Source organism: Octopus bimaculoides, chromosome 8 (assembly GCF_046866305.1).
Source record: "Octopus bimaculoides isolate indiv1 chromosome 8, ASM4686630v1, whole genome shotgun sequence".
NCBI lineage: Eukaryota > Metazoa > Mollusca > Cephalopoda > Octopoda > Octopodidae > Octopus > Octopus bimaculoides.
Window position 1 is genome coordinate 29,010,398 of NC_142935.1, and position 21,959 is coordinate 29,032,356.

Sequence of the window (21,959 nt, forward strand, 5' to 3'; positions counted from 1 at the left end):
TTAGTATGTGAATGGATTTTCATTAATCCAAATATAATTTACCATGAAGATATAATATATTGTATGTGTTATATCATCATCATCATTTAACATTTATGTTCCATACTTGCATGGGTTGGACAGTTTGACAAGGATCTGATGAGCTAAAGGATTGCATCGTGCTCCAGTGTCTGCTTTGGCATGATTTCTGCAGTTGGATGTCTTTACTAATGTCAAACGTTTTACAGAGTGTACTGGGTGCTTTTTGCATGACACCAGCACTAATGAGGTCACCATGTAGCATGCAAGTCAAGAAACCCAGGGAAGGAGGATGTTCCATCTGTATATTAGGTGGGGGGGTTAAAATAAGAGGAAAGAGGCTGAGATAGAGCAGGTTTTTGTTGTAGCCACATGGCTACTCACATTTGAGAGAGAGAGAAAACGAATTAGAGTTATTGAATATTCGCTGTATACTGTGAGACATTTTATATGCAGTCCTTTATTATATGCCTTACATCATCTTTTTTCCATATGACAATGAACACAATAAGTTTGTTTGTCTTGGGGAACAATCCCAATGCGCATGCATGTCAATCTGACTTTCTTTTGGTTTTTGTGTAGGCATATATATTGCTGATCTTGATGTGATGGTTGTAATATTGCTCTAAATAAATAAATAAATATCTGACTACGTTTCTTTTGACAGACTGAAAGGTCCATTGCCTTTTTTGTTCGTGCAGATTTTATAGAACTGCTAGGTTATTATCATTCAATAATATATGAATCAGATGGCAATAATACTATCTCCAGCCTACCTGCATAAGAATTCTATATTTCGATGCTCTGGTTCATTTAGTCTCCTCCACCAATGTGTCCATTATCAATTTCTGTAGGATGTGGTACTATACAACAAAAAGGAATTTTGGTCACTGATAAATAGTGTGTGTGATACTTGACAATGAAGTCAAATACAAAGTCTTTATATCGTTTTTCATCCATTTGCACACCAATATTTCATTGTACACATTTGTTATAAGTGAAGAGAGCTGCTTCTCCCCCCCCCCCCCCCCCCCCCGCCTAAATTATCTTTATTTTCCAATGGATACTTTCTAAGAATGTTGTCATGAATAGTTTATTTTTCTCTTTTTATTTTTTGGTGGATGGTTTTCCCTTCAATGCTGTCATTAGCTTTACACTTGTGGAAAGTTGTCAAAGCAAAATGATATAATTTCAGATAGTGCTTTTGAAGGATTTCTTCAAATCTTGCAACAAGATCTTCTAATTCTCTCTTTCTGCATCAGTTGTGAGGTATCATCCATAATACGCACGTATATTGATATTTGTATATGAACACAGTGAAGTGTACATTAAGATTTTTCTTGCCCTGTTATACTTCTTTTTTTTTTTTCCATTCAAATGCCTAGCAACCTAAATTTAGGACACTGACATCTGTGCATATATTAAACCAATGTGAACGATTTATCAATAAATATTGAATGCTTTTTACATTGGAATCTACATGAGAGTAATAAATTAAAACTGATAGATAGACAAATAATTACTTGAGAGAAAAAAAAGCGAGATGCATAAATTAAAAAGTTCAGTCATTTTGCTTAACCCTCTGATTACCATATTTCTGTTGAAAAACACTTCCTTTGTTTTAATTAATTTTGGAAATATTGAAGAATTTAGTAAAATAACTTCATCATTATAAAGCTGGCATTTGAAACATCAATTAATATGAAATTCTGATAAACGGTTTTAATTTACATCACTTTAACCCTTTAGAATTTTTATTATTCTGTCAAATGTAATGCTTATTTATTCATATTGTTTTCAATCAATCATGCATTATCTTGTAGCTTTGAAATTTCGATTATGGGATTGTTTACTTTTAGCATGACATTGTAGGGTAGGTGTGAAAGGCAGGATTTGGCCAGTTTGAGCATAAAACAAACAGAATATTTTGGCTGGATATAGCCAGTTTAAATGCTAAAGGGTTAAAACAGGAAATTTTATCAAAGAACCAGGTGAGATCTCAGGCAGTTTGGTACCAAAAGTTAACATGGTGAAATGGCAGAATCATGAGAATGTTAGACAAAGTACCTATGCTCTTTAGTTAGAGCCTTTTACATTCTGAACCCAAATCCTGCTGAAACGAACTTTGTTTGTTGTACTTTTGATATCAATAAATTAACACATTAGTAAGTGAAGTACTGAGCTCAATTTAATATTCCTCTGAAGCATCCTGGATGTCAATAGAACCATAATACAAAACTAAGATTAAAGTTCCTACAAAGAAACATATAAGCGCAGGAGTGGTTGTGTGGTAAGAAGTTTGCTTCCCCCAACCACATGATTCCAGGCTCAGTCCCATTGTATGACACCTTGGGCAAGCGTCTTCTACTACAGCCTTGGATCGACCAAAGCCTTGTGAGTGGGTTTGGTAAATGAAAACTGAAAGAAGCCCATTGTATGTGTGTGTGTTTTTGTGTCTATATTTGTCCTCTACCAATGCTTGACAGCTGGTGTTGGTGTGTTTACATCCCTGTATCTTAGTGGTTCAAATGAGACTGATAGTATAAAAACTGGGGTTGATTCACTCAACTAAAATTCCTCAAGACTGTGCCCCAGCATGGCCACAGTCTAATGACTGAAACAAAAGATAAATGAGTATGAGAGTCACAAGCTACAGTGTTTATATTTTCTTTATAGGCTTTGCTATAAAAATCTATAGAAGTTGTTTGTTGAGTGTTTTCTATTAAAGCACATTATTTTATGACAATTGTCACTATTGGGCTTTATAGAGATTGAAAAGGATGAGAAGCATGAGAGAGTTGAGCAATAATGTTATGACCTAATAAAAGATATGCATAGACACAATCTTTATTGTTATTATTATTATTATTATTTTGGTGGAGGAAAGGAAATGCCTACAGCAAAATAATAGTAAAAAATATTTTGAAAATGAGAGTAAGGTGAATCTAGCAACCCACTGTGGCTATGGTGGTGATGGACATAGACAAAAATTCAGAATAATTTTCATTTGTGAATGAATAAGTAGTGATACTAACATCTGTTACGCAAATATATATATATATATATATATATATATATATATCGTCATCATCATCGTTTAACGGCTGTTTTCCATGCTGGCATGGATTGGACAGTTTGACTGAGGTCTGGAGACCCAGCGGCTGCACCAGGCTCCAATCTGATCTGGCAGTGTTTCTACAGCTGGATGTCCTTCCTAACGCCAACCACTCTGAGAGTGTAGTGGGTGCTTTTTTATGTGCCACCGGATTGAGGGCCAGTCAAGGGTGTCCTGGCATTGGCCACATTCGGATGGCGCTTTTTATATGCCACCAACACACATATATACTCACACACATACACAGCAAACCAGCAAAGAAATAATTCTGATAGGAATTGAACTCAAACTTTTGGTATCTTAACAGACAGCATTGTCATGAACCTCCAAAGCTATAATTAGCAACCAATATCGGTTAACTCTTTGACATTCAGATTACTCTTGTCAAATATAATGCTTATTAATTCATATTGTTTTTAATTAATCATAGCTTATTTTGTAGCTTCAAGATTTCAATGATGTGATCATGTATTTTTAGAATGACATTGTATGGTAGGTGTGAGGGGCGAGATCTGGCTGGTTTGAACATAAAATAGGTATAGATGTGATTGATTTAAACGCTAAAAGGTTAACAGGCTGGTTTGCTACAATTCCTATAAAATATCAGCTTGTTGGTTGAGAAACTTGACATGTCTTACCTGCAGTCTTCATATTTCAGTAAAAATATTTTCCTTTTACATTCAGACATTTCAACTACAGATAAAGCAGTGTGCATGTGACAGGAAGTAATTCACATTATTGCTTAGGGAGTATGGTGCAATTGAATGCAGAGACCTAGTCCTTGGTTGCTACAGCAGTTCTAAGAATAATAATTTCGCAACATACTATCAAACAGTGCAACATAAATGACTGATATACAGATATCGCTGACCTAATTTTTATATTATCTCAGCCTCGTATCACACTCTGTTTCCTGAGATTATCAGCGAAAAAGATAATAGTTATTTTTATGAACTGTTCGGGGCTAAAAATACACACACACGCATACATATGGCTATGTGTTAAGAAGTTTCCTTCCCAACCACATGGTTCTGAGTTCAGTCTCTCTGCATGACACCTTAGGCAAGTATCTTCTATAGCCCCAGGCTGACCAGAGCCTTTTGAATGGATTTGGTAGATGGAAACTGAAAGTAGCCCATCATGTATATATACGTATATGTCTCTCTGTGTCTCACGGTTTCAGCCAGGTTGGTAACGAAAGGGTTAAAGGTAAATAAGAATATCAATAATAAAATTGAGAATTGAACTTTCATTCTCTTACATTTTTACCATTTTTTTTCTTTTTTTAATCATTGTACTGTGGCCACACTGGAGCACTGCCTTAAAGGGCATCAACAAATCAACTCAGACCACACATACACGCAACAGTTTCTGTCTCACTCGGCATTAGTTAGCCCTGGGCTATAGTGCTGCACAGTGAGACTGAACTCAAAACCATGGAGATGCAAAGCAAGTTTCTTAACCACACAGCCATGTCTGTGACCATTCTTAGCAAAAATTTTGTTATAAATCTTTTGAGATAATCCTGTACATATGTGTGCATTGTGTTCTCAACTCAATATCTAGTTTTCCTTTTAAATTATGTAAAACCCTAATGAATGAAAGCATTATGCTGAATTGTACTTTTTCTTCACTTCTAATCCTTCGGATTTACTTAAAGTTTTTGATAATTTTTCTTTCCTGCAACCAGAACATTATTCTATGTGCTGTAGCAGTTCCCATTGTTGTTGTTGTTGTCGTCAATGCTGTCCATTCTCGACTAAGTGGTAGTGCATGAAATGTCAATCCTAGTTTCTTACTGTCATGACTTTTAGCGTCCAAATGTGATGTGTGATATTCCTCTGTCAACTGAGTGCCAGGAGATTGCCGATGACAAGAAGTGACTTCTTCCTGAGATGGTATTCCCTGCTGTTTTCTCTTTTGTTGCTGAAAGACAGTTCTCTTTGTGCTTTTTTTTTTCTCATCCTTTGTTTCCTTGCGATGTACTTTCATTTTTTTTACTTTCTTTTTTTTTGAGCATCACTTCAGGTGTGCATTGTGTAAATAGTAATCACATCTAGAAGAGAGAACCTTAATTCATTCATTGTTGGATTGATAGAAAAAAAATTATTTTAAAAACTCATAAAAATGCTCTGCTTCATCTTTTTTGCAATTTTCATTTTTATTATTATTTTCTTCCATTCTGATTTACCCCAAGCTATATCAGTTCACTTCTTTCTCAAACATCTTTTCTCTATCATGCAAAACTTTCATTTTTTTTATACACTGTACTTCTCTTTCTCTCTCTCTCTCCTCCTCTCTCTCCCTCCTTCTCTCCCTCTCCTTTCTTTTGTAACTAGAATATTCCTAGCTGTCCTACATCAGAATCAATTTACATGTTGGTGAGTCAGAAATTATACATTTTAAGATGTTCCATTTTGGCATGATAACTTAACATATTCTTTAAATTTGAAACAATTTCACCATTGAGAAAAAAAAAAGTTTTTTTCAATTTCAATATTATAAATTCTATTTTTACTAATGACTGTGTTATAAAAATTTTTTTACACTTTTGCATACAAGGTACTACTTCAGATTTTTAGCCTTTGAGATTACATTTAATAATTTTACTAATACTTGTGATTTTCACAAATGCTAGGCTTTAATAAAGTGAAAAATGAGCACCCAACACGTTAGCAGCTAACACATCAGAATACAGCAGAATATTTTCACATATAATGGATTAAGAATAATTAGTATGCATTGTAGAATCAATACTCACCAATATGTTCTGTTAGTATCATACCAATTATCAGCATCCATACTTGGCTTCAAAGTTGCCTTCCAACCATTTCATGGGTTTTAATATTTTTCTAATATAGTTCTGCTGTGTTAAGTATTTCGACTGAGTATCTCCTCCAAAGGTGATACAATGGCTGGTGCCTTGAATCAAAGAATAACATAGCAGCTGGTATCATGATTAGGAAAGAAAAACTTCAAATACTTTGATGGAAAAGCCAAGAAATATAATTTTGTTTTTTCTCATCATCATCATTATTATCATAATTTGTTTTATTTCTTTAAAAGATATCAATTTTTTTAATATTTATTCTTCTTTATGCATTGTAACCCGCAGGGATATTTATTAAATTAGAAAAAAAATTATCTGTTGCATTTAAAATACACGTATCTATGTGAATTTTTACAAGTTTTGAATGTACATTTTTAATGCAATTTCTATGTAGTAAGATAAATTTGTCAAAATCAATAGTGAAAATGATTAGGAAAAATTTTGTATGAGTTCCATATGATATACTTGTTTTTGTCTTTGGAATATATTTTCCAAATTTAAATTGTTTTTGCAAATGATAGAATCTGTTGTCTTTGAAGAGAGGCCATCATCTAGGCGGTCCTTTCGCTTATATCAATGATGGTGGATCTGAGACATACATGTTAGTAGTGGTTACATACTGGCCTGAGTTGGATGATTTGACAAGGATCTGAGGTTGGATGATTTGACAAGAACTGCATCATGCTCCAGTGTCTGCTTTGGCATGGTTTCTATGGCTGAATGCCCTTCATATTGCCAACCAATTTGCAGAGTATATTGGGTGGTTTTTTCATGCTACCAGCACTATTGAGGTTACCATGCAGCTTGCAAGACTACAAAACCCAAGAGGTGGGTGTCCACATGTTAGATGGGGATTAAGGTATGAGAGAAGAGGTTGAGGTAGAGGTACATAGCCACTCACATTTAGGAGAGAGAGTGAGAATGAATTGGTGTATCTGCTAGGAGATAAACAATAGCGATGAGGTGTCCAGCTGACACCACAGGGTAAGAGGTGAGTAGTAGTGAATGGAGACAGAGAAGCTAGGAGTTTATCAATAAACAATTACCTAAAACTAAAATTCATAAGAGGTAGAAAAATGAATGAAATAAGAAACAAAGAACACTTCTAATAATGCATTGTTAGCTTTCTTTACTTCTCATTTCATTCATTTCTTTACTTCTGCACTACACAATGCTTCAAGTGAATTACGTTCTTGTAGAATTCATGTGTATATGTATGTGTGAATGGGAATTTGAGTGTTTTTGTGTCTCTTTTGTCTTGGCATAAGCATGATTGTTGTAAATGAGCGTCATTCATTTCCAGTATTCCATGAAAAGATGTCTGGTCATGGGGAAATATTACGTTGCTCGGAAAATCTGCCTCAATAGATTCTGTCCAACCCATGCAGGCATGAAAAAGTAGATGTTAAAAGGATGATGTTAATGATAATATGTAAATGACTGTTAAAGAAATTTAAATTTTCAAGACACTAAGCTAAAATACTTTGCCATCACTGGCCGATATTAATTTCCTCTTCTTGCATTGTTTAAAATTTTTTTATACTGAATCTTAACATTGTAAGACAGAATATTGTTGCCGAGCATAATGTATATTTATGTATTACTAAGTTGGCACTTTCTACAGATAACTTTATTCTATAGATTTAGTGTTCAAGTTTTATTGAATGTAATTGCACAATCTTACATATTTTATATTATACCAGCAACAGAAGAAGAAACAGCATGTATGTAACTGAGTTGCTGTAATGTATTATTGACTGAAAGTTTCCTAATTAGTCAAGTTGGTCTACAGATGTGGACATAAATATTTATGTTGCACCTTCTCTGTCTCAGATATATTAGAGCTCTAGTACAGGTACCATTCAGGCCTTGTCAGCAAGACACATCATCATCATCTTCATCACAAGCTCTCAATATATGAATCTGACTTTTTCCCTCTTCCTTAACTCTTCTAATAGCCTCAGTCACTGTAGAAACAGGTGTAGGGTTATAGTGAACTGTGTATCCACCGCTATCAAGGAATTTTGCTAGTATTGAACTCTCTATTGACTCAGCCATCTTTTAATTACACCTAGCAGGTATTTCATCTATTTATGATCTATTGTTTGAGGTGCAATTTTAGCAAGGTTATACTTGTGAGATTGCCAAGAGAGATTACCAGAGATTGTTAGGTTTAGCATTTGTACAGCTTGTGGGAGTTTTAGCTGTGTGTTGTTCAAGAATAATGTAGCTGTAGTGATGAATGAACATGTGACCCTTGATATGTATAGGGATTCGGTCACTGATTTCTTTGCAGACACCAAATCGACACATTCCCATTGGGGGACGTTTTGGAAGGTCTCTGTTCACCCAAGCATATAGACACCACCTGTATGGGAAAAGGTTTTGTGGAGTGAAGTGTATTATCATCTTCACAGGAGCGTGCATGGGAAGAAATGATAGTTGAAAGGTTATGTACAGAAGGAAGAGTGTGAAGGACATTAATCAAAGCCCTAGAGTACAAGACTTGAAGGGTTGTTTGTCAGTGGTTTCCCAATCATTGAGATGACCTTTGTTTGGTTGTGATGCAGAAGTGTGAGTGTGTGTATGTGTGTGTGGCAATCTTCACCATCACAGATATGTGATTATTAATCTTGTATCACATGATTCGAAATGTTTATTATTAATCAAAATTAATTCTACTCTCGGAAATTGTATTAGACTCACCATTCTCATTAGCATTTTGCTTAAAGTGCATTTTTTTTTTACTGTTTTAAGTTTACTGCATATAATTCAATGTCTCTCTCTCTCTCTCTCTCTCCACCTCTTTCTTTTTTGTTAGTTAATATATTTTTTAAATTTTATCTTTTGTTGCAATTGTCAACATTAGAAATTATTTTAAAACTTTGCACGTTGATTTCATTTCTTGTTATTGTTGAGGAAGTTCCAATGTCATCATGGTGGTTAGTTAAAAATGTTTGAGGAATTTACTCGAGGAGAATTTAGCAGCTAATTCAGCAGATCAAATAGAATCTCCTTCATTGGTTCAATTTTTATTTTCAGTTTTTTTTTTTTCTTCCTTATTTCTCTTGGTACTACTTAGAAAAAGATGGATCCTGTGTATCACCTAAAGGGAAATATAATCACAAAATGCCAATGTCTAGAAATGTTTAGTTGAAGAGACAAGCAAGCTGCATGATACTAAACAAATAGTGTTCTGCTTGGATACAATTTCAAATGAAAGATACCCACTGGCATTAAAGGTTGATATCATTAATGGTACACTCATCGGTTCATTTGACCTTGAACTTAAAGCAGAACAAGTGAAAGATTTGAAATTGAAGTTGGCTATCATTAATTGCTTAAAACTATATACTCTAGACAGTTGGTTCACTGTTAAAAGATAGATGATGTTGGTCTTTATAGCAATAATAAAGTTAATGCAAATGATACGCATGTGTGTGTATAATTTAACATGATTTTATACTCATTTTTTTATATTTAACATAAAACTTTGGAATTCTCTGATGAAGTACAATTATCTTCTTTCAGTGGTCACAGATTGGTTGGCCTTTCACTTAACTGCTCTTGCTTCAACCTAGAAAAATGTAGATGCCCATGCTCATGCACACACACACAAACTATCCATCTGTATGTGTGTATTTATATCATCATAATGTCCATTTTCCATGCTGGTATGGTTTGGCTGGTTTGACAGGAGCTAGTCAGGTTGTGAGTTGCACCAGCTCCATTGTCTGTTCTGGTATGGTTTCTACAGCTGGATGCCCTTAATAACACCAGCCAGCACCAACACTTGTACTTTTTTTATGTGGCACCAGCACCAGGTTGGTCTGTTTAGTTCCCCTGTAACTTAGTGATTCAGCAAAAGAGACTGATAGAATAAGTGCCAAGCTTAAAAAACAAAAAAAATAGCCACTGGGGTCGAGTCATTTAATTAAAAGTTCTCCAAGGCAGTGCTCCAGCATGGCCACAGTCAAATGACTGAAACAAGTAAAAAGATTAAGACGATGGTGATGATGATAATCACAACTTTTGTTTTTACTTTCTGTTAAATGACTCATTTGCATTTTAATTTTTTATTTTACAGAGTGAAAGTCCTAGTAGAAAACGTCGTAAAACATCAAACACTGTTGATATAGAACTTAGAAATTCTCCTAGCCCCCCTCCGTCTCGACCATGGGAAGTGAATAACGAAACAGTACGATTGGTGCGGCGTTGGAGTACCTCACATCAAAGAAGAAACTCTGCCGAAAACTGCATAACTCCTAAACCCAGACTTAGGTAAGTTCCATCTTTGTGTCTCAATAAAATTACCAAATTCTCTACATCTATCCGTGTGTGAGAAAATCATTTTAAACACTCCAGAAAGAAAGAAAAAAAATGATTGTCATAATTTTTTTTTTATTGTATTATTGATTAATTACCAACTACCTGTTACAGGTAACTTTTGTTTTATCTTCTCTTTTTTCCCACCTCTGAGGTCAATAAAATAAAGTGCTGGTCTAGTAGTGGAGTCATTGTGATAGATTAGCCTCTTTCTCCTTAAAAATGTGCTAGCTTTGTGCCAAAATTGGAAACAACTATTATTATTATTACTATTATTATTATTATTGAGTGGAAAAGCAGTGCATACCATCAAAGTGACACTGGGGTACAAATATAGAAAGCCCAATTTACCCATCATGACTACCCATCTGATAAGGGTACACCAGGCACATGCTTCACAACCATATGTGCATGACATATCTAGATAAACAGCACATGACTTTGCAGGTGGGGCCCAGTTAGAATTTTCTTCAGGTTGAGTAGCCCATCCTGCTCCAAAGGTCCCTGAATAAAGGTTGTCTAAGGATGTTGAAGAAAACGCCTACGTTTCCAGAGGTGAAATATTGAAACCCCAAAGAATTCCTCTCATCATGGCTATGATGTTCCCCCCATTACTTCTGCTCGTGATCAGAGATGGCACTTATCATCAGCCACCAAAGGACATGCTCAGCTGGTTATGGTCAAACAACTGACAAGCAAATCTGTGATACTATTATTATTATTATTATTAATGCAGCAAACTGGCAGAGTCATTAGCACACCAAGCAAAATGCTTAGCGGTATGTTGTCTGCTGCTACATTCCAAGTTCAAATTCCACCGAGGTGAACTTTGCCTTTCATTCTTTCAGGGTTGATAAATTAAGTACCAATAAAACACTGGGGCCAAAGTAATCGACTTACCCCACAAAAAAAAACTTCCAGGCATTGTACTTATAGTAAAAAAGGATGATTATTATCATTATTATTATTATTATTTTGTTCTGTTTTGGTTGAATATCAGAAGAGACTGCTGGGTTGGTATTTATCAAGCTGGATGGTTTCAGTAATATAGTCATTGTGTTTTTTGAAAAAACACTATTATTAATGCGTGTGATTAACAGGAAGTAGTTGCTGGGATGTTTTATCTGTATATTTTTAATTGGTGTACAGCTTATCCTTGTTAATTAATTCTTGACAGGTGGTTGAAGTAAAATTGCATGACCAAACCAGTACTACTTAACTTTGTTCGGTCTCTAATTGAATGCACAACTTTTTTTCATTGCACTGACATCAAGGTTGGTGCTAACCCTAAGCTTATTAACTAAAGCTCTTGATTATCAAGTCGGCTGAATGTTGTCGTGTTGTTGCACCTTTCTTCCAACTGACCACTAGGAATAAAATCTAAAGTCTATTGCCAACTTGCACTAGCTTTTCTTATTCTCCTCTGTTTGCATTACAACTTAGCTTTATCACTATCAGTAGTGAAGGTGTGTGGCTTGGTGCTTTAGCTCATGATTGTAAAGTTGTGAGTTCGATTCCTGTCAGCACTTTCTGTCCTTGAGCAAGACACTTTATTTCACATTGGGCCTCATGGAAGCAAAGTGGCAGGAGTTCCTTTCAAGTGTTGGGCCTCACAGAGGCAAAGTGACTGAGTTCTTTTTGAGTGATGAGCATCATGGAGGAGGCAAAGTGGCAAAATATCTTTCGAGTGCTGGGCCTCACGGAGGCAAGATTGCTGAGTTCCTTTCAAGCAATGAGCCTCATGGAGGCAAAGTGGACGAGTTCCTTTCGGTGTCATGCAAATTGCACCTGTGCTGGTGGCATGCAAAGGCACCCATTACACTCTCAGAGTGGTTGGCATTAGGAAGGGCATCCAGCCATAGAAAACCATACCAAATCAGACTGGAGCCTGGCGCAGCCTGCTAGCCCAGTCAAACCGTCCAACCCATACCAGCATGGACAATGGACCACTCAGCTGATAAACATGAGATGTACCTGTAAATCAAAGGGTCAGCCTTATTGCATTCTGTGTCACACTGAATCTCTCTGACAACTACTCTAAGAGTACATGTGTCTGTGGAGTACTCAGCCACTTAAACATTAATTTCTTGAGTAGGCTGTTCCATTTCATGAGTAGGCTGTCATAACCAACAGAGTGCCACTTAAGATCACAATCTGAATAGGCTTTGCTACATACTGTCTCACCTTTACAAAATAATAAATTGAGACTGATCAATTACATATATCGAGTAAAAATCAACAAAAAAAAATGTGCAGTAACTTTGCTGTGGAGAGTGAAAAATCCAACTTTTTGGACAGAGTTGACAGGAGAGAGATTAATATCTCTCCTGTCAAGTTTTCTTTGATGAAGCACTTGGTTGGATTTTCCATTCCCCATAGCAAAGTCTTTCTGTTGATTTTACTATGTAAAACAAGTCTTGCTGAATCAGACCAACACCAGTCTCATTGGAGTCTGTGTGATCATATTAAATATATCCGGATGTGTTTCTCTGTGACGAGCCATGTGTATGTCAAAATTTTTCTTCCTAGAATGTTTCATTGTTGTAATGCCTTACTCACTAACTTGGTTTTTTTTTTTTACTGAATACAATAGCTAAAGACACTGAATCACTGACTGATTTGTACGCAATTATCGTTTACTTGTTTCAGTCATTAGACTGTGGCCATGCTGGGGCACTACCTTGAAGAATTTTTAGTTGAACAAATTGACTCCAGTACTTGTTTTCTTAAGTTTGCTATTTATTCTATCAGTCTCTTTAACCAAACCACTAAGTTACAGGAACATAAATACACCACAGTAGTGTTTGTCCCCACAGCATCACTTGACAACCAATGTTGGTGGGTTTATGTCCCCGTAACTTAGTGGTTCAGCAAAAGTGACCGATAGAATAAGCACTAGGCTTACAAAGAATAAGTCCTGGGGTCGAGTTGTTCGACCAAAAGTGGTGCTCCAGCATGGCCACAGTCAAATAACTGAAACAAATAAAAGAATAAAATATAGAAAGGTAACAAAAAAAAACATGCATCCATAATTGTATCCTCCAAAAGCAATTCCCTGCCTTGAAAGAGGTAGGTGGGGGGGGGGAGCTTAAAATAACACACTCCCTACCAAAATAATAGATGATACTTTTATATCTGGCTGGAAATATTTTCAAATTTTTATTTTCCTGAACAAAACATTCTTTTTTTTTTTTTTTTTTTTTTTTTTGCTTGTAATTTTATTTATATTTATTCTATTTTTGTTTATTTATTGTTAGAATCTTAAAATATTACAAAGATCATTAGCTAAACTACTTAGGTGTTGTATATTTTACTTTCCAATATCTTAATGTTTAAAACACACAGCTTTCATCAGTCTAGAGCCACTGTATCAGTGGTATCCATGGTAATGCCTTGTATAATCATTGATTTTGGTGTGAGTAGAGAGAAAGAGAGAAAACAAAAATATTGTGGACAGTAAAAGTTAGCTGTAATGTACCTAAGACAAGATAAATTTCATACATAATTCAAGAGTATTTTCATTTTCTTATTGTGATGAGTAGGTTTTAAGATGAAGGCTGTTGATGGACATAGGGTTATAATTTCACCATATCTTTTTGTATTTGTTTGTCTGTTGATAAACACATAAACAGTCTATTCAAGTCCTATCAAGTTAGCTTTCTGTTCTACTACCAGGATTCAGAAAATTAACACCTGTAATATCGTGAGTTGAGTAGATGAATTATACATATTTCTTTCTTGTAAAGAAGGAAACGCAGCTAAGAAAAACAAAATATTGCTGGCTTTTAATTAGTATTCTCTTTAGAAAGATTTCCTAACAACAACAACAACAACAAAAAACACCATGGGAGTTGCAGAATAAAATCTTGAGTTTTTATTTTATGCTACTCACCTGGTTAATCTGAAGAAGCTGCAAAATATTTCCAGGTACTCTTGGAGAAATTTTAAACTATCACATCTGCATTCAACTTTCAGTGATCTAGTTGAAGGTTATATAGTTACAGGGCTATATTTGCTATATTTTTATATTTGTAATTTTTTATATTGTAATTTACATATGGTTTTTCTTAGTTTAGGAAATGAATTAGATTACTTTGTTATAAAAAATTTGGAGATAATTTGGAAAACAACTTATATTTCTAGTTGTAGCTCAGAGTACAATTTGTGGTAATCTTATCCTCATCTTATAAACTAAATGTATGAATAAAAATCACACCCCCACCACCCACTCTTCTAAAACAGAAATGGTCATATAGCTTCTCATGGAGGTGCATGTCTTAGTGGTTAGGGTGTTGGACTCATGATCATAAGATTGTAGTTTTGATTCTTGGACCAGGTGATATGTTGTGTTCTTGAGCAAAACACTTCATTTCACATTGCTCGAGTCCACTCCACTGGTAAAAGTAAGCAAGTAATCCTGTGATGGACTGGTGTCTCAGCCAGGCAGGAATATATCATCATCATCATCATCATCATCATCATCATCGTTTAACGTCCGCTTTCCACGCTAGCATGGGTTTGGACATGCCAGAGAAACCAGGAAACTGGCCCTATACTCCTTACAGAGTAATGTGGACTAACCACCACCCATGTATCTTCTCTACGGCAAGAAATCTGTTCTGCTCTGACCCTTTTCTCTCATATTCTACCCCTTATTCTCCTAGCATAAAGCTCCCCACCCCCAAGGCTTGCATGCTGCTTTGTGACCTCACTAGTGCTGGCAGCACAAAAGAAGCACTTGGTACATGCTCTATTGTAAAGTGATTAGTGTTTGGAAGGGCATCCAGCCACTAAAAACTAAACCAAAGCAGACACTAGAGCACAGCACAGTCCTTGATCTCATCAGATCTTGTTAAACCATCCAATCCATGCCAACATGGAATACACACGTTAAATGATGATGATGATAAATCATCCTATGAAGTGTATTTGGTTATGAATTCAACTAATATCATTGGTAATATAAATACAAACTCTGGCTGTTGAAGTATTTGTATTTGAAAACAGAGGCCTCACGGATATCAATCATGGGGTGGAATGAGACAATTGGGAATGATTGCTTGAATGCTGAAGTGGGGGCACTTTTGGGTCTGCTGTATATAATGTGTTTTTTGTAGGCTCTCGGGGTGGCAAACGAAAGGGCTGCCCTGGGTAGCACACACTCTAGCTATGCTAGTGCTTACAGGTACATACAAGTAGAATAAGAGATATTACACGTACATACGTACAAACACAAGTTGATGTACACACCCATAAACAGAGAGAGAGAGAGAGAGAGAACAAAAGAAACATTAAAATGTCTGATGTCAAATGAGTCAGCATTGAATCAGTGATGCCAAATAGATGGCACCAAAACGTCTGTGCCAAAAACATCTCCTACCTACCAAGTAGGAATATGTTGCAAGAATCCTTTTTAAGTGGGGTTGAAGAAATTTCCTATCATTTGCCATATTTAAATATTTTTGAAGAATTTGCTTTAGCTTTAAGCAATTAATTCATGTTTATGCCAGGCTCGTTCATTAGAACAAGTTTATATGTATTTTAAACTTCGTTCAGATACAGAGAAGATATGATAATAATAAAAAGTAAAAAAAAAACCCCTTAAATGTATTTTCAATGTGTTTTTAATTTTAGATAGAATTAATATATTGAAAATCATTCTGGGTTTCTTTTTTCCTTTGTTTGTTGCTATCCAACATTTAAGAAGATAGATGTATATTGAAATTATTTTTCAATAATGTACTTTTACCAGGAAAGACATTATAAACTGGTAGTTTTTAGTCAGCTTTTGTCAAGTAAATATGTTACAGGAACAGCTGTTTGAACACTTGGGCTGAAGCCAAAATTTCAACATAAAGAATTTGATTAAGACTTTTCACCATTTATTTCCATATGCTACTGTAACTTTATTAATTCAAAAGGGATAAAATTTGACCCTAAGCTTGATTTTAAATCAGAAATGCAAGCGATCAAACAGCTCATTAAATCATAGATTTTAATTGAGTATTCCAATACTTTTTCCAGGCAATGTTATATTAAAATTGGGAATGGATAGGATAAGAAAGCAAGATAATACATAGCAGTGAGTGGTGGATAAAATCCAACGTAAATGTTTAGAAACATATTCCTATTTTGAAATTGGCAATTATCTGAAATTTCTAAAGCCCCTTACCCTGAAATTTAAGACATTAATAACTGTACTGTGCTTATATCTTCACAAGTGCTTTAAAACATTTCAAACTAATTAAGAATTTCAACATTATCAACACATTTCTAGAAGGCACTGCTAACAGCAGCCAGTTGGTGTGCATATATATATTCAATACAGAGAACAACTACTACTACTACTACTACTACTACTACTACTACTACTACTACTACTACTACTACTACTTAGGTTGTTTACAAACCAGTTTCTCTGTTCTATTGACCAACTCTCCTTCATTTCCTATGGTTCACAGTCTGTCTGATCAATGCACACATTTCAGCGACCGTAATAACAATGAACACAATAACATTTTTCAGAATACTCTATAGTGACAGAATATGTTACAACACCCTTGAGTAACAGATGTGCTTGTTTTCATGATAGTCTATTGCAAACGTCAACTACCGTGTCACAATATATTGAGCCATGTATGGTTTTGTAAGTGTGTCATAATTTCAGGAGGTAAGTAAAAATTAAAAAAAAAAAAGAAGTGAATATTTTAAAATATTTTTGTTTTAAAAGCTCCCACTAAAGTGCAAATGAATTTCTTTGCTGCAAAGTACAATGTATGTATGTGTGTGTTTGTGTGTGTGACTGTCTTATGCAGGCTCTGTCTACTAAATTGAGTGGCTGTGTGGTAAGTAGCTTGCTTACCAACCACATGATTCCAGGTTCAGTCCCACTGCGTGGGACCTTGGGCAAATGTCTTCTGCTATAGCCTCGGTCCGACCAAAGCCTTGTGAGTGGATTTGGTAGACGGGAACTGAAAGAAGCTCATTGTATATATATATATATATATATATATATATATATATATATATATAATATGTATGTATATGTTTGTGTGTCTATTTGTCCCCCTCCCTCATCACTTGACAACCAATGCTGGTGTGTTTACGTCCCCATAACTTAGCGGTTCGGCAAAAGAGACCAATAGAATAAGTACTAGGCCTACAAAGAATACATCCTGGGGTCAATTTTCTTGACTAAAGGCGGTGCTCCAGCATGGCTGCAGTCAAATCTGAAACAGGTAAAAGAATAAAAGAATAAGGACACTTGCCCAAGGTGCTGTGCAACAGGACTGAACCTGAAACGATTCATTTGATTTGTTTTTTTGTTTTTTTAATATTTTAGAGCAACTATGAGTGTGTGGTTAAGAAGCTTGCTTTGCAACCACATGGTTTCAGGTTCAGTGGTTCAGTCCCACTGCCCAGCACCTTGGGAAAGTGTCTTGTACTATAACCCTAGACTGACCAGTGCCTTGTGAGTGAATTTGGTAGACAGAAATTGTGTGGAAACTTGTGTGGAAACTTGTGTGGAAACCTGTGTGTGTTTCTCCCCACTGCCACTGACACTTAGAAAAGAAACTGTTAGTACAAGGACTAAACTTAAAAAAATAAATGCTGGGCTTCATTTGTTTAATTAAAGCTTTCAAGGAATTGCTCCAGCATGGCTGCAATCCAATAACTGTAACAAGTAAAAGATAAAAGAAAAAATACTCTTAAAAAGCTGATGATGTTGCCACAAGACTTTTGGTATCTTATTCAATGTGCTATAGAGTGAAGAAAGGTTGAAAAATCACAGGCCTTTAGTAATATGGCTATTTTAGTAGCAAAACTAAAACTTACACCTGAATTTTCTTAGTACATAACAGAAAAGGGACAGTATTAACTATACAATTAGGTGTCCCTGGTACATGGTTCTCTGAAAGCCATGTACTCTGGATCTTTAGGGTACCTTGTAAATTACAAGACATAACAATACACCAGAAGCCTGTCTAGCTAGGAGCAAGATGGTTTTCATTACAAGCTGCAAGTTATATAATAATAATAATAATGATAATGATAAATACAACAGGCTGGACAGATAAAAGGCAAATTTTCATTGTTGAGTACATAAAAATGTAATTAGTTATCTGTTAAAATCTAACTTATCTGCTTTTGAAGGTACCTTTTCTTTTGAAATGAAGACTAGTCTATTTTTGTGATTGACTTAAAAGACTTACACACACTCTCACTCAAAATACCACAACTAATGAGATATGATGTGAAACTGTGTCAATTATTTTGAATATTTTATACATTTGTTTTTGTTTTATATTCTCTTTAGAACTTTGATCTTATTTGGTATTTCTAACGATTTAATTTGATACTTTTACTGTTTATTTACCATTAAACAAACAGATTTTTATTTTTTATGTCAGCTATTCATTTCATCTTTAGACACTTATTTCAGTATGTATAAAATTAAGAAAAGAAAAAGGCACGTGATTATTTAAATAAAAAAAAAATGATAATAATGAGAGATGAATTATTTTGTCAGCATAAGTTAAGATTTTTTCCTCTCTTAGGAACCAATACGAAATCCTGGCAACTAAAAATTTTGGGACCATCAAATGCTATAGAAATTATGTGACTTGACTAGTCATGAAACATGAGAATTTTCTGTTTAATCTCCGAAACTAAAATACCCTACTTAAGGGACGGTTTCAAATTTGTGTCTACGGTTTTCTTCCTTCGTATTTTTATCAGAAACATTACTATTCTCTTATTCTACCGCCCGTCTCTCTCCCTCTCTCTCTCTCTTTCTCATATATATATATATATATACTCTTTTACTCTTTCAATCATTTGACTGTGGCCATGCTGGAGCACCGCCTTTAGTCGAGCAAATCAACCAGGACTAATTCTTTGTAAGCTTAGTACTTATTCTATCGGTCTCTTTTTGCCGAACCGCTAAGTTACGGGGACGTAAACACACCAGCATCGGTTGTTAGGCGATGGTGGGGGGATAAGCACAGACACACAAACACACATACACACATATATATCTACATATATACGATAGGCTTCTTTCAGTTTCTGTCTACCAAATCCACTCACAAGGCTTTGGTCGGCCCGAGGCTATAGTAGAAGACACTTGCCCAAGGTGCCACGCAGTGGGACTGAACCTGGAACCATGTATGTGGTTGGAAAGCAAGCTACTTACCACACAGCCACTCCTGCGCCAATGCTGGAGCACCGCCTTTAGTCAAACAAATCAACCCCCAGGACTCATTCTTTGCAAGTCTAGTATTTATCCTATCGGTCTCTTAGGCACCAGTGACATTGCAACTCATTTCTACGGCTGGGTGAACTGGAACAACATGAAATAAAGTGTCTTGCTCAAGAACACAACATGCAGCCTGGTCAGGGAATCGAACGCACAGCCTCACAGTTGTAAGCTCGAAACTCTAACCACTGAGCCATGCACCCTCAGATATATATATATATATATATATATATATATATATATATATATATATATATATATCCTTCCGATCTTCTCAAGCACAGAATATTGTCAGTTGTTCTTCATTATATATATAATGGTTTTTAGTCATTCAAAGCATTTAAGGGTTCAATCAGTTGTATTGTTTCTAACCACCATATTTAATGGCATAAAGGATTCGCGAGCATATCAGATGCATCCATATTTCAGCAGTGCATATTGAGGGGAAAAAATGTTTTTAATGCATAATAGCTTATGGAAGTCCCAACTTCACATGTAGGGCCTGGGGTGATTGTTTTTAAACTTTTTTGTGTGAAAGAAGAAATACGTCTTATATGCTATATAGAGTATGGTACTTATTGAAGTCTCTGGTATTTACTTTATTAATATCTGTTTATCACACTGCTAAGTGGTAAGATTTAAATAGACACTGCACAACCAACTGTACTGAAATATAAGCATGAACATAGATACACTACATGTACAGAGACACATACACACATACAGCAGGCTTCTGCACAGTTTCCAACAACACTGAATTCCACTCAATGTATTAAGCAAACTGAAGCTGTGACAGAATGCACTTGCCCAAGCTATTGCACATTGAGAGTGAACCTAGACTCACATGGTTACAAAACAATGCACCGAACTTCCTAAACAATGCACTGTGCTATTTTTAGAAAAGTGATTTACAAAGAAAGTAGGTTACAGCAATGAGGAGAAGAAGAGATCTACACAAAGTGTAACATGGAAATAATATTTCATGTCATTCATGTGTATCAAAAGATTAACAAAAAGTGCCATTCAGGACAACATCAGCTAAACAGAAAATATTGTGAGTGTCTGAAAGTAACAGATATTGAAAGGTGTGGAAAAATAATGTGAATTTAGTACAACCTTTATAGAAGCCGTAAGTTGAGGAGACATGGAGATTGTTAAAACTGAAAATAGTGATCGGAGAATTTAACATACATATGGTTAAATTGATATGTGGTTAAGAAGCTTGCTTCCCAACTATGTGGTCTCAGGTTTAATCTCATTGCATGACACCTTGGGCAAGTATCTTCTACTATAACCTTAGGTCAACCAAAGCCTTGTGAATGGATTTAGTAGATAGAAACTGAAAGAAGCCCACCATGTGCATATATATATATATATATATATATATATATATATATATATATATATATATATATATATATATATATATATACATGTATATATATTGATAGAAAAGACAACAAAAGAAAGAAAGAGACCTCTATCATGTAAATAGAGGAATTTATATGTAAGAATATGTGACACTTATTCGGTAGCCATGATAAAACTCCAAGTTTCGGATGCCAGGATGGAAACCCACACCGCCATCTCTTCAGTTATCTGGCCATTGAAAATTCCTCTCTTTTCAATGGCCAGATAACTGAAGAGATAGCGGCGTGGGTTTCTGCCCCGGCATCCGAAACTTGGAGTTTTATCATGGCTACCGAATACGTGTCACATATATATATATATATATATATATATATACATACATACATAGACACACAGACGACCAGCTTCCACAGTAACATCTGACCAAATGCAGTGGTCAGTGCAGGGCTATAGTAGAAAACACTTGATCAAGGTGCCACACAATGGCACCTAACCCAACACCATGTGGTTGCTTCTTAACCAAGCAGCCATGCCTTCATTATTTTCAAAATTAATTGAGACAAAGATGGTGTAATTTAAGAGAAATAGTAATGACGAGATAAATGTTATGCAAAATCTTACCTGTTTATTGTTCTAAATCATTAAACCATGAGCTTCAATTACATGAATTTAAGTGGTTCCAACTGGAACTCTGTTGGCCAACAGAGTGTGGCTATGACAATGAGGGTTCCAGTTGATCCAATCAACAGAACAGCCTGCTCATGAAGTTAATGTGCAAGTGGTTGAGTACTCCACAGACATGTGTGCCCTTAATGTAGTTCTCAACGAGATTCAGCATGACAAAATGTAACAAGACTGACCTTTTGAATTACAGGTACTACCAATTTTTGCCAGCTTGAGTGGACTGGAGGAATGTGAAATAAAGTGTCTTGCTCAAGGACAAAACAGGCCACTGGGAATTGAACTCATAGCCTTATGACCACAAGACAAATAACCTCACCACTAAGCTATGTGCCTTCATTTCCAACAATTATATCCTC

The 21,959-nt window shown here is 35.4% G+C and overlaps 1 protein-coding gene across 4 annotated transcripts in view; it reads left to right on the forward strand.

Moving 5' to 3' along the window:
* Positions 1 to 21,959, forward strand: part of LOC106880872 (uncharacterized) — a 281,292-nt gene that overhangs the window by 165,166 nt on the left and 94,167 nt on the right. For all 4 annotated transcript variants that reach the window (XM_052969997.2, XM_089356238.1, XM_089356235.1 and 1 more), the window contains exon 4: positions 10,051 to 10,244. In XM_052969997.2, coding sequence (XP_052825957.1) covers positions 10,051 to 10,244 — 194 coding nt within the window. The remainder of the gene's footprint in view (positions 1 to 10,050; positions 10,245 to 21,959) is intronic.